This window comes from Oryzias latipes, chromosome 11 (assembly GCF_053564925.1).
Source record: "Oryzias latipes strain Hd-rR chromosome 11, Olatipes_Hd-rR_3.1".
Taxonomy (NCBI): domain Eukaryota; kingdom Metazoa; phylum Chordata; class Actinopteri; order Beloniformes; family Adrianichthyidae; genus Oryzias; species Oryzias latipes.
This window is the reverse complement of record NC_136247.1, coordinates 12,195,655-12,208,114: the sequence shown is the minus strand read 5'-3', so window position 1 is coordinate 12,208,114 and position 12,460 is coordinate 12,195,655. Positions and strand designations below refer to the sequence as shown.

The following is a 12,460-nucleotide window of genomic DNA, read 5'->3' as shown; positions in this document are numbered from 1 at the left end:
TTTTCCTTGGGCAATGTACGCGATTTTTATTGTCATGTTTTGAACTTAGTTGAGATCACAGCTTCTTAATAAAGGCACAAACCCTCCTTTCCTGCGGAAACTTTTGCGGTGGGCCTTAATGAGCATTAGCCAGTCCTTGAGTAGAGAGCTGTGGCGAGGGGGAGAGGGGCCCGGCGTGGCCCTCTGCTGCTGAGACGTGACTTTTTGTTGGATGTCCTGCACGCCAATTCATTTCTTCTTCTCGGCCTTCTGTGCAGACTTGGTGACCTTCCCGCCGGAGGGCGCCTTCTTCTCCACATTCTTGATGACCCCGACGGCCACCGTCTGCCTCATGTCACGCACGGCGAAGCGGCCTGAGACCAGAGGAGGTGGAAAACGTTCATAGAGGATGTAAACAAGTTCAAATGCCACAGTATAGAAAAGTCCTGCATTGTTAAAAAAGCAAGCATTCCAATTGGTAGATAATTATGTTAGAATTGACAAACGTTTCTGACTCACCCAGAGGAGGATACTGGGAGAAGCTCTCAACACACATGGGTTTTCCAGGCACCATGGTGATGATGGCGGCGTCTCCAGACTTCAGAGCTTTGGGGTTGTCTTCCAGCTTCTTGCCAGAACGGCGGTCGATCTTCTCCTTGAGCTCGCTGAACTTGCAGGCGATGTGAGCGGTGTGGCAGTCAAGCACAGGAGCGTAACCCTGAGCGATCTGACCGGGGTGGTTCAGGATGATGACCTGCAAACAAGAGGAGAGACGCTCACAGAACCATGGTGATGTGTTCAGAACTTTTATTGGTTGGATTTCTCAGTGAAGGTAAAATAAAAAAAGAAGCTGTGTAGTCAGATGTAAGATGAAGAACTTTGATAAAACTTTTATAACTTTAAACAATATGATGCAAATTAAGTCCTTCACCTTCTTAAATATGAACATTATAAGAATTTTAATTAGGAGGCCAACATTTCTAAAAGTGTTTAAATCTTTATTAGAAAAAAACTGCAAAAATAATAGGTATAAGAATTAACTGTAGAAAGATACCGGTATATGTATTCGGGAAAAAAGTTAAGATTTTTTAAAATAAGATGAAAAAAAGCAAAGACATGAGTTTCTTTTTATAAGAATAGTTCAATAATACAATCTTTTACTTTGTTTGTTTTGAAGTTAAGGGTTTTGGATGTAATCATGATATGGACAATATCTGGTCCATGGTACTGATTTTTTTTATTTTTAGAAATCTGCACTGGATTGCCCACGGCACGTTGGTGCAGTGGTTAGCACTCTTGCCTCACAGCGATGTCTCAATTCCTAGCTGGGACCTTTCTGTGTGGAGTTTGCATGTTCTCTCCCTGCATGTGAAGACTCTGGCTTCCTCCCACAGACCAAAAACATGCTTCATAGGTTAACTGGTCACTCTAATGTGTTTGTGGGAGCGATTATGGGCCCTGTGACAGACTGGCGACCTGTCCAGGGTGTACCCCGCCTTCGCCCAATAGTACAGGTGAGGAGCTCCACCAACCCTATGACCCCGAAAGGGATATAACGGGTAAAGAAAAGGGATGGATGGATTAGCCTCCTTTTTCCCACTTTTAACATTTTTCTTCCATTATTAAAGTGCTCAGTCATGAGGAGCCACAAAGTGATGCTGTGACATAGAGATATTTTTAATAGTGTTAAGTATATCAATAAATCTTTAATTTTACTGACTAAATGGAAGGTAAAAAGGGAATACTTTTAAAGTTTTTAAAAGTCAGCTAAAAACAGCAATGTTTTTCTCAAGGGTATGTAGTGCTGTGAGGTCATGTGTAGCTTCACATTCTCTGACTTCCTGTTCCCGACCGCTCACCTGAGCGGTGAAGTTTTCAGCCGCCAGCGGTGGGTCGTTCTTGCTGTCGCCAGCCACGTTTCCACGACGGATTTCCTTGACGGAAACGTTCTTGATGTTGAAGCCAACGTTGTCACCGGGAAGAGCCTCGGTAAGAGACTCGTGGTGCATCTCCACCGACTTCACCTCAGTGGTCAGGTTGGGGGGAGCGAAGGTGACAACCATGCCAGGCTTCAAGATTCCGGTCTCAACACGGCCGACAGGGACAGTTCCAATACCTGAGATGAACCAACAGAAGCACTGAGTTAATCAATTTGGGTCCCATCTGACCTCAATCTGTGGAATAAGATAAACCAAACATAACTACAAAAAAAAAAGAAAATAATAATAATAATAAAAATAATTAATAGGCAAAAAAAATAATTTTGTGTATTTTTTACTGACTCTACTGTACATCATTGTTTAATTCCAAATGAATTTAAATTTGAATTTAAATCACGTCTGATTTTTGTGGATCTTTTTGACACTAGATGGCGCTGAAGTGCTTACTTCAAATAACCAAATGACCACCTATCTAGTGTTTCTAGACTTTATTAGGTATGGATATTTGATGTTAAAATAAAAAATTTCATCTTTGCAGTGTTTTTTCTCTCTGAAAAAAGGAATCTTTTGGTTTAATGCAAAAACATTAAAAAATAATATATTCAAACTTTAAAATAAATATTTTTTTCCCCATGAAAACAAACTGCTTTATGGTTGTTTTGATTTATAGATAACATCTGCAAGAACACTGAATAATTTTACAGTATATAGCTTAAAGTTAATTATTGATTCATTTATACACAATAACTAAAACAAGGTTTAACTCTGACACATTCTGCTTTCCTGATTTTTGAAAGGCACCACATATTTATAACTCCATTGAGCAGTTTTCACCTACCGCCAATTTTGTAGACGTCCTGCAGGGGCAGACGCAGGGGTTTGTCAGTGGGGCGACTGGGCGGCAGAATGGAGTCCAAAGCCTCCAGGAGTGTAACACCTGTTGCTCCTCCCTCCTTACGCTCAATCTTCCAGCCCTTGAACCAGCTCATCTGAAGCAAAGAGCTTGTTAGTTTGGTCTTCACAGTAAAGGGGAAACTTCCTGTAAGTGGGGAAAAAAACCAATCCCTCACCTTGTCGCTGGCCTCCAGCATGTTGTCTCCGTGCCATCCAGAGATGGGGACAAAAGCCACGGTGGCTGGGTTGTAGCCGATCTTCTTGATGTAGGCGCTCACTTCCTTTTGGATTTCCTCAAAACGGGCCTGGCTGTAAGGGGGCTCAGTGGAGTCCATCTTGTTGACGCCAACGATGAGCTGCTTCACTCCAAGGGTGAAGGCCAGCAGGGCGTGCTCACGGGTCTGCCCGTTCTTGGAGATACCAGCCTCAAACTCACCAACGCCAGCAGCGACGATCAGCACAGCACAGTCAGCCTGATGAGAGAAGGTTCTCCCTTGCATGATTCTGGCACTTAATTTAATTTGCACAGCTCTTGAACCCCTTACCTGGGAGGTTCCAGTGATCATGTTCTTGATGAAGTCTCTGTGTCCAGGGGCATCAATGATGGTCACATAGTACTTGCTGGTCTCAAACTTCCACAGAGCGATGTCGATGGTGATACCACGCTCACGCTCAGCCTTCAGTTTGTCCAACACCCAGGCGTACTTGAAGGAGCCCTTACCCATCTGAGCATTTTAATACACCAGAATAATCAGACCAAAGCATATGGATTCTTAGCTCCTGGATGTTTCAGTACTTTGATCAATCTAGGTTTTTGTTCAGAAGTTAAACCTCAAAATTAAGTTATTTTATTTGATTTATTTTAATTATAAGTATTTAAAGTGCTTTGCAAATTATGTTACCACACAGCCCTTTAACATATCTCTGGAAATATTTCACAAAAAGATAAGACATGGGCAGTACACCATTTCGGACGGCGGGTGGCAGTGTTGCCCTGCGGGCAGTGATGTCCTCCTCTCACTTTAGTGATGCAGTTTGTCCGAAACAAAAAGGGCCCAGAAACCAACCTCAGCAGCTTCCTTCTCAAACTTCTCGATGGTTCTCTTGTCGATTCCTCCGCACTTGTAGATCAGGTGGCCGGTAGTTGTGGACTTGCCGGAATCCACATGGCCAATGACCACGATGTTAATGTGGATTTTTTCCTTTCCCATTTTGACTTTCCGGCTATAAATAGACAAATATTTGATTACGTTTTTTCCCCTGATGGGAAATATACTCTACACCCCAAAATTAGTTGAGAATAACAGGAACTAGTCTTTCAATTTATAGTTTTTTTTGGGAAAGGTTTGCGCGGCACACAGGTTAGTTCCAGTCTTTAATGCGGCATTGACGTTTATTAGTGGTATTGGCTTAAGTTGAAGTTAAACATCTTTTCAATCGTGAATAACTTTTACTCTGCAGTATCCGGCCCCGCGGGGAACCGCCGGTGTCACGCGGATGTGCAAATAGAAAGCCGGTAAGCAGCCTCCATGTTGCGCACGGGCGCCATGTTAACTGCGACGATGAAGGGAAGGCGTGCGCGTTCACGATGAAGGACAGGCGTGACTGTCAGAAAATGACTTCAGTCTTCATAGCTTCAACAACATGCAGCTTTTCGTACATTTTTAGACTTATTTTCAAAATAAAATGCCTTACACTTTACACACAAAACATTTCACATGCAAAGAACACTTCAATCCAGTCAAGATCCTCATTTCACATTCCACCACTGACCAACCTTAAGTCCAGCGACAATCAAGGGGTCCCTGATTTTAACAGAGGCAAAAAAGGACAGATCTGGACATGTGGGGTTTTTTTATACTGGAGATGGGGGAGGGCTGCACGGTGTCTGGTTGGTGTCCCCTGCACCATAGGGTACAATTGGCTGGGCTCAAATGCGTCCCGTGGCAGGGATTGGACGAAGACTGCATCACTGGACATTGATAGCACAGACCAAAACAGCTGTGGCGCAGAGGCCGCCTGTCACTGCTACAGCCAACACCAACTGCTGCACTGAAGGATACAGACAAGCCTAATGCAATTTTTTCAAATACATTTATTTTATTAGTTACCAGCAGCTTCTGTTCCAATCAACTTGTGGCATTTGAACAATGAAACAGTTTTTAAATTCAAACTTAAAGAGGCACCGTCCTGTGATTTAGTTAAATGACTATGCCACATTTCTTTTTCCTGCGAAAACTTTTGCGATGGGTTTTGATCAGCATAAGCCAGTCCTTCAGAATAGAACTATGCCTCAGAGTGAATAACCCGGGATGGGAAGAAGATGCATGGGAGGCAGTTGCCTGCTGCTGCCGGCACACGTCTTGTTTGGCATCCTGCACGACCATTCATTTCTTCTTCTGGGCTTTCTCTGCAGCCTTGGTCGTCTTGCCGGAAATTTCCTTGGTATCAACAGCCTTGATGACACCAACAGCCACGGTCTGCCTCATGTCACGCACAGCGAAACGTCCTAAAAAGAGAAGGTTGAGCAGATGTTAGGCACCATCGACTAGCATTTCTGGGAGGTGAACTTAAGTGTGAGAACCCACCAAGAGGAGGGTAGTTTGAGAAAGGCTCCACAACCATGGGCTTCTGTGGGATCAGCTTGACAATGGCAGCATCTCCAGACTTAACAAACTTGGGGTTGTCTTCCAGCTTCTTGCCAGAACGACGGTCGATCTTCTCAATGAGCTCGTTGAACTTGCAGGCGATGTGAGCAGTGTGGCAGTCCAGCACAGGGGCATAGCCCTGGTTGATCTGGCCTGGGTGGTTCAGGATGATGACCTGTCAATAGATTTAGGGTTAGCACCTGTCAAACCAACTGAAGATGTGGCCATTAAATTTCTCCAGCACCAACCTGAGCGTTGAAGCTGGCAGCAGCCTTTGGTGGGTCGTTCTTGCTGTCACCAGCGACGTATCCACGACGGATTTCCTTGACGGACACGTTCTTGATGTTGAAGCCAACGTTGTCACCGGGCACAGCTTCTGGTAAAGACTCGTGGTGCATCTCCACTGACTTGACCTCAGTGGTCAGGTTGGGGGGAGCAAAGGTGACAACCATGCCTGGCTTCAGGACTCCAGTCTCAACACGGCCGACAGGGACAGTTCCAATACCTGAGAAGGTGCATTGAAGAGTTTAATCCTAACAAACTTAAAGTTTCGTTTTCCAGTTCGTCATGTTCCTACCGCCGATTTTGTAGACGTCCTGCAGGGGCAGACGCAGGGGTTTGTCGGTGGGGCGAGAAGGTGGCAGGATGGCATCAAGAGCTTCAAGGAGTGTTGTTCCACTGGCATTTCCGTCCTTGCGCTCAATCTTCCAGCCCTTGAACCAGCTCATCTGCACACAAAGAAAACAAAAATGAATGCAGTGATGACCTCACAATGCTCTCATGAGAATTAGACTTTCTGTAAGTGGGCAAATTCCAATCACACACCTTGTCGCTGGCCTCCAGCATGTTGTCTCCATGCCATCCAGAGATGGGGACAAAAGCCACTGCAGCTGGGTTGTAGCCGATCTTCTTGATGTAGGTGCTTACTTCCTTTTGGATTTCCTCAAAACGGGCCTGGCTGTAAGGGGGCTCGGTGGAGTCCATCTTGTTGACGCCAACGATGAGCTGCTTCACTCCAAGGGTGAAGGCCAGCAGGGCGTGCTCACGGGTCTGCCCGTTCTTTGAGATACCAGCCTCAAACTCACCAACGCCAGCAGCGACAATCAGCACAGCGCAGTCAGCCTGGATGAAAACACAAACAGCCAAAGGTTAAATGTGATTTTTTTGGGGCAGAAAAAGTAAAACTAGTATTACAATCCCTTACCTGGGAGGTTCCAGTGATCATGTTCTTGATGAAGTCTCTGTGTCCAGGGGCATCAATGATGGTCACATAGTACTTGCTGGTCTCAAACTTCCACAGAGCGATGTCGATGGTGATACCACGCTCACGCTCAGCCTTCAGTTTGTCCAACACCCAGGCGTACTTGAAGGAGCCCTTGCCCATCTATTTTAGAGGAATAGTAGAGTATAATGTAATTCATTTCATAAAATAAAAAAAACAGGATTCTTAAAAAATAATTTATATGAACTGTTTTTTTCTATAACATTGAGTTTTCCCACTTTATCTAGCAGTCCTGAGACCTATTCCTGAAAAACTGCATCGTCACCAATGGCGTAGCGCGTCATCTAACCCCTCCCCGCGTGCGCGCACCCGGCAGCTACACCCTCGTGCCGGGCAGCTGAGCTCAGGGGAGGCACGCTTACGCCGCCATCTTGGGCCAGACTAACGGCTCAAAAGAACAGAAAATAAAGCCTGCAAGCTCACCTCAGCGGCTTCCTTCTCGAACTTTTCGATGGTTCTTTTGTCGATTCCTCCGCACTTGTAGATCAGGTGACCGGTGGAGGTGGACTTGCCGGAGTCGACATGGCCAATGACCACGATGTTAATGTGGATTTTTTCCTTTCCCATTTTGAATGTTTCTGTTCCAAAAGATAAAATACAAACATTTTAATACAAAATAATTCCCTCGAATTCACGCAAAGCCATATGTCACGCGACCCACGCAAACAAATTGTGACACTTGACATGGCTACTTTAGAGAAAGCAGTCCTTTAATATACAACATTGACACTTAAAACTCGACACAAACAAGTATTAATTCATAAAACCCTCATATATTCGTTAGTTAAGCAAATAGTCAAGGTTGAAGCCGCCAACAGGCGGCGGCTGCTACTAGGCCCCACTCGGCCATAGGCTAGCTAGGACACGTGTTACTCCCACAGCCACGTTGGATAGAGTTACAAAGATCGACAAATATTTGGAGGCTGGTGTCCAAGCTCCCAACACCTGTCTCCTAGGAGTCAGCCCAGTTATTCCGAAGAGGAGAGGGGATAAATGCCATTAAGCATCCTCGGATGGATGGTCTCCTGAGCTCCTTTGTTCCTTACCCTTGCATCAGCCCTTTTTCCTCCCTCGTTAACCGCTTTCCCCCTAATTTAATAAGTGTACAAGAGTTCTAAACGTGTAACCAATTAACAAAAGACATTAAACGTTTTCCTTAGTTTAAAGTTTTTTTTAAAATCGTTGAAAATTATTAAGTTATCAACTTACATAACCGAAGTGGCCCATTTAAACGCGGTTTCTTCACAGAAATAACCCAACTAAACTCACAAGGCGGCGAAAGTTACAGGCCCAAACCGGCTTTACTAGCTAGCTAAAAAGAGAAATGTAGAACTTACCGGTGTTTCTGGGTTTTCACGGCCAAAGCTGCTGCCCCTAACCAGGTAACAGAAAGAGGAAGACTGGAGGAGGATTGGGAGCTTTTATACGGACTGGGAGGCGGCCTGAATATCCGGCCCCCTCCTCGGTGCAAACCCCGCAAATCACACACTTTCCTGCGAAAAAAAACGTCAGCACGCGGCCGGATGAGGCGCCTCACCAGCCCAGCAACGAGCCTGTAACCCAAACAAGTGGAAATAAAACTCCACGAATAAACTGATATGACTCCACATTATAGTTTTAAAGTCGTCTAATAAAAAGATACTTCCAGTTTTCATTATAAACTCTGGAAATATTTCTCACAATGGCTCAAAATAAGGATAAAACAGGATCTCTGAAACAAAGCTCGTCTCAATCTGAGTAACAACTTGTCTTTAAATTCAACAAAAAGTCATATTATTCCTATTTTACATATTCATCTAGTTTGTGGAGAAACCAATAATTTTTTTTTAATAAATTCTGCAGTATTTTGTTTTTCCAAATGTGATTTACTGGCCATCTGTACTCCTTTACCTGCTGCTAAGTAAGACCGAAATGAGTCGTCTTCTAAATTAGATTATCTCACTCTGAGAGATTTACATTTAAAGGCTTGTGTGTGAAACATGGGCCCCTGCTGATCTGGAGACACCCTGACTGCAGATGGTCACCCACCCGCCAGACACACAGTCAGGCATAATGACACACTGATTCAATTAAAAAACTAAATGATCAAATGCAAAAACACTTGATTTTTCATTTGATTGATCGGCTGAAGACATAAAAAAAGCAACTCAGATCTGGGTTTATGCCCATATTTATACATTAAAGACCCACACCTATTGAAAATTGTGTTTTTGGTGTTTTTATAACGTGTTCTTTTAGCTTCCCCCCCTTCACAACGGAAGACATATAGAAAAAATAAAACTGCATTTCAGAGTACTTCTTTTGTTCAAAATGTTGATAATCAGGTGCAGAAAAAAGCAGTTGGAAAAAGAGCGTACATGTGACATAGAAAACATGCTTTGTGGGCCACAAGCTCCCTGCTCCGCTCCATTCTGATGCATCCACTCATAGACGACTAGATCCATGAACGTTTTTCCTCGTCTGAGCTGGTATCTGGCTCAAAACTATACGGCTGAATAGCTCAGATATTGCTCGCCATTTTTGTTGTACCAGTAATATTACGCTGGGGTTGTGAAGGGCTATAAGCCAGCAGAAGAGAGTGTAAACAAAGTGATGATGGGAAATAAAGGTACACTCACTCTGCACCAACAGCTCCACCAACAACTCCTGCCGTCTCTGCATTAACTATGTCCTATAAAACGACACAGGTTGTTGTTGTTTTTGTGTGTGACTATAATCAGCATAACTGGGAATGTTTTTAAAAGAGATGATACGATGATTGGAGTGGGACTTTAAACATCTCATATAGATGGTGAGGATGCTACAGGAGGGACAGGATGTCAAACTGCCTTTTTCTCTCATCACTGCTGCAGCATCGTGAAGCAGCTGACATCCCTCCACCGAGCTCCACTGTTCAGGAACCAGCCTCTTCAGCTTTGCAGCTGCTGCCTTCCCTCAGTGCCGAGCAAGGAAAACACTGACACAGACAGAGAGAGGTGAGTGGAATGACCAGCCCAGAGGAGTGGTACGTAAAAATGAATCAAGTGGTTCTCTCCCTGCAAGACTGACTACTCCAGTTCTGCTGTTTTCTAAAAGCAATATGCAAACCTGTCAGTCAAGTTTGGGGGAAAAAGTCAGTCAAGAAACCACACCGAAGCTTCTCAGCTTTTATTTGCAAACAAAAGAAATGAGCAACGGACAAGTTTCTCTGCCTGGTCTGTGGCCCTGGAGGAATCAGCAAGTCTTAAGGGTTTTTCCGCCATCAGCTCAACAAAAAAAAGGCAAAAAAAATTAAATTCTGTATAGATGCAACTGGAAAATGTTGACAGAAGACAAATCAGTGTCTGTCAGAATGTGACACAGGAAGTGGTCGTAAGGAAATATTACTGTTTTGTTTCAAGTTGTGTGTGAAGTGAGTAAAGGGCAAAATATTAGTGATCCTAAACACATTGACAGATGTATTACCTTGATGGGTTCCCTTTTGTAGGTGTATTTAACTGAAATCTGTTTTTAAAAGCAGCTTGTTGAGGCCAAAGACGTTTAAACTGTAGAAGCATATACTAATACAAAAAGAAGTTATGTTTATTAAAATTTTCCATTAATTGTATTAAATAAAATAAAAAAAGACTATTTATCCCATTATTGTTTGGCAACTGATCAAGTAAGTTTGAACAATTAATGATACATACAAAATCAGACTTGTGTTTTCACTTTTGTTCATTTATTTGTTTTTATCCTCAATATTTTCTTGCCTCTGCTTAAACCACAGAGATCTATATTAATAAAAGCAGCTTTAGTAACTTTATATATGGATTTGTAGAAGGTAGAAATTGCTATAAAAGTATACGCCATTTACCACAGAACATAAAAACAGAACATTCGGCTTGTATTTCTGAATCAAAAAATGGACAAAACCCAATAGGTAATTTAGGTGACTGATTGTTTGAAATGTTGAGAATAAAATCTGGGCAGAGATTCATGTGCTCTCAAGCTGATCAGATACAAACATATGACCTGTTTTTCCAGGCGCTTTAGGTCACAGTTCAGCTGGCTGAATCAAGATCTCACCACCTTTGCTCCCTGATATTAGATAACAGACTGTTTTAAAGTAATGTCAGATGATCTGAAGCTCAAGCAGCCATCTAAGGGACTCTAACTAGACCAGGTCTAACACTTGTGTGCTTCTAAATGTCATATCCTCTGGGCGAGGAACTGAATGAGATTTTTTAGAAATAGTGAGACGTGTGCTTTCAAAAGAATGTTTTTAAAGAAAAATAGCAGAAATTGATTTTCCTGCAGCGTTACAGAGGAATTTGCACGTTTCACAAAAGCAGCAATATATTTCTATTGCTGTTTGCAGGAGAGCTGTTGGTTTTTCTCCTAAACTGTTGCTTTCAGTTTTTTGGGGCCAACATTGACAGTAAAGAAAATGATGACGGTTCTGTAAAGGTAGAGGATAGACCTGCTGCCAGCAGGAGTCTGGGAATGATGGAATCGGAGCCATATTTCAGTTCAGTCCATCAAACTCAACCTGTTGATGATCGTGCAGGAAGCGACAGGAGCCACGTCCAACAGCTGTCCGCCGACTTCACGTCCTGATTCAGAATCCAGCCTCATGGCGGAGAAAGAGTCTCAATGAGAGCCGCAGAATGTGATTGAGCCGGCTGGGGAGCTGCCAGGCCTGACACTGATGAGTCACCAGGCACAAGCAGTCACCATGGCAACGGGAGGCCTGAACATCTAAAAACTCAGACACGTACATTTAGACTGGCCCTTTGTTTTCCAGTTCTCACTGTAATTTGTGTATTTCTTCGTTTTCGCACTAATCCCGCGTTAGTTGAAAGTAAATATCCAGAAAGGTGTCAGACCATAAAAAAGTCTTAATAAAAATAGAAGTGGATACTTTCCAATATTGAACTCTAATATGGAGTGGTCCATATCATGTTCATATCATTATTATCAGTGTTTGTGGTTGATGGTTTGATTTGTGTTCATACCTGTGTATAAATCCATTAAACAAAATAAATGTGGTAAATCATAAAAAATGTATTTATTTAACTAAAATTGACTTTGTACAATACATCTTTTTTTCCATCCTTTTAGTTAAATTTGCCAAGTAATTGAATTAATTGGCAAATCAGTAATAGTTTTAGAAACATTTATTTTTTAAAATTTTGAACATATATTTTACAGAAAAAAAATATAAAAAGAAAGAGAAACATTTTTGTTCATAAATCACTGAATGGAAACTGTGATGAAGTTGCTTTTGCAGATATTTTCCATTTTTCTGGACCACATGATCTGCCTCAGAATAGAAGACAATTTAAGCATAAAGCTGACTACACAATGCTTTTGTAATTTGCCAAAAATTTTAATAGTATTTATTTATTTATTTTACAAATGTTGGAATCAAGATTAAATATTTCTAACAGACTTAATTCCAATTCTGTAGAATGAATCACCCAAGTACATTAAAAAATCTTATTTTATACACACAAATATGAAAACATAGCTGTTAATGTGTTCAGAAATGGAAAATCTAAATGTCTGCACCTTCAAGCAATTACTGCACTCACTGCTGCCGGAGCAGCTGGGAAGTCAAAGGTATATCAGTCTAAAGAAAGTCAGCACACCGTATGCACATGCATCCTCAGCTGGGCAGTGTGGGTGGGAGTTAAAGCAAATTAAAAACATTTAAAACACTTTAATTGAAGATCTCCTATCGACCGCCGCCCCCA

General features: G+C 42.6%; 2 protein-coding genes across 4 annotated transcripts; both read right to left on the bottom strand.

Annotated features, from left to right (window-relative positions):
• On the bottom strand, nt 1-4,719 carry LOC101170939 (elongation factor 1-alpha). Its single transcript, XM_004074078.5, has 8 exons — nt 4,591-4,719; nt 3,881-4,037; nt 3,359-3,538; nt 2,990-3,286; nt 2,758-2,908; nt 1,839-2,095; nt 499-733; nt 1-353 (listed from the first exon to the last, which is right to left on the bottom strand). Exons 2-8 carry the CDS (start codon nt 4,022-4,024, stop codon nt 229-231), a joined length of 1,389 nt encoding a protein of 462 aa, XP_004074126.1. The 5' UTR covers nt 4,025-4,037; nt 4,591-4,719; the 3' UTR covers nt 1-228.
• Nucleotides 4,720-4,890: 171 nt separating this feature from the next.
• On the bottom strand, nt 4,891-8,689 carry eef1a (elongation factor 1 alpha). 3 transcript variants are annotated; one of them, XM_078954492.1, is made up of 9 exons: nt 8,634-8,668; nt 8,081-8,296; nt 7,167-7,321; nt 6,666-6,845; nt 6,287-6,583; nt 6,039-6,189; nt 5,710-5,966; nt 5,402-5,636; nt 4,891-5,322 (listed from the first exon to the last, which is right to left on the bottom strand). In XM_078954492.1, the coding sequence occupies exons 3-9, from the start codon at nt 7,308-7,310 to the stop codon at nt 5,201-5,203; spliced, it is 1,386 nt and encodes a 461-aa protein (XP_078810618.1). In that variant the 5' UTR covers nt 7,311-7,321; nt 8,081-8,296; nt 8,634-8,668; the 3' UTR covers nt 4,891-5,200.
• Between the last annotated feature and the right edge of the window lie 3,771 nt (nt 8,690-12,460).

Coding starts and splice junctions, on each gene's coding strand:
- LOC101170939 (XM_004074078.5), bottom strand. CDS start 4,024: ATGGGAAAGGAAAAAATCCACATTAACATCGTGGTCATTGGCCATGTG. Junction 3,287..3,358: donor TGATCACTGGAACCTCCCAG/GTAAGGGGTTCA, acceptor TTCTCTCATCAG/GCTGACTGTGCTGTGCTGAT. Junction 734..1,838: donor CTGAAAACTTCACCGCTCAG/GTGAGCGGTCGG, acceptor TCTTGTTTGCAG/GTCATCATCCTGAACCACCC.
- eef1a (XM_011480957.4), bottom strand. CDS start 7,310: ATGGGAAAGGAAAAAATCCACATTAACATCGTGGTCATTGGCCATGTC. Junction 6,190..6,286: donor TGCTGGAGGCCAGCGACAAG/GTGTGTGATTGG, acceptor CTTTGTGTGCAG/ATGAGCTGGTTCAAGGGCTG. Junction 5,637..5,709: donor CTGCCAGCTTCAACGCTCAG/GTTGGTGCTGGA, acceptor ATCTATTGACAG/GTCATCATCCTGAACCACCC.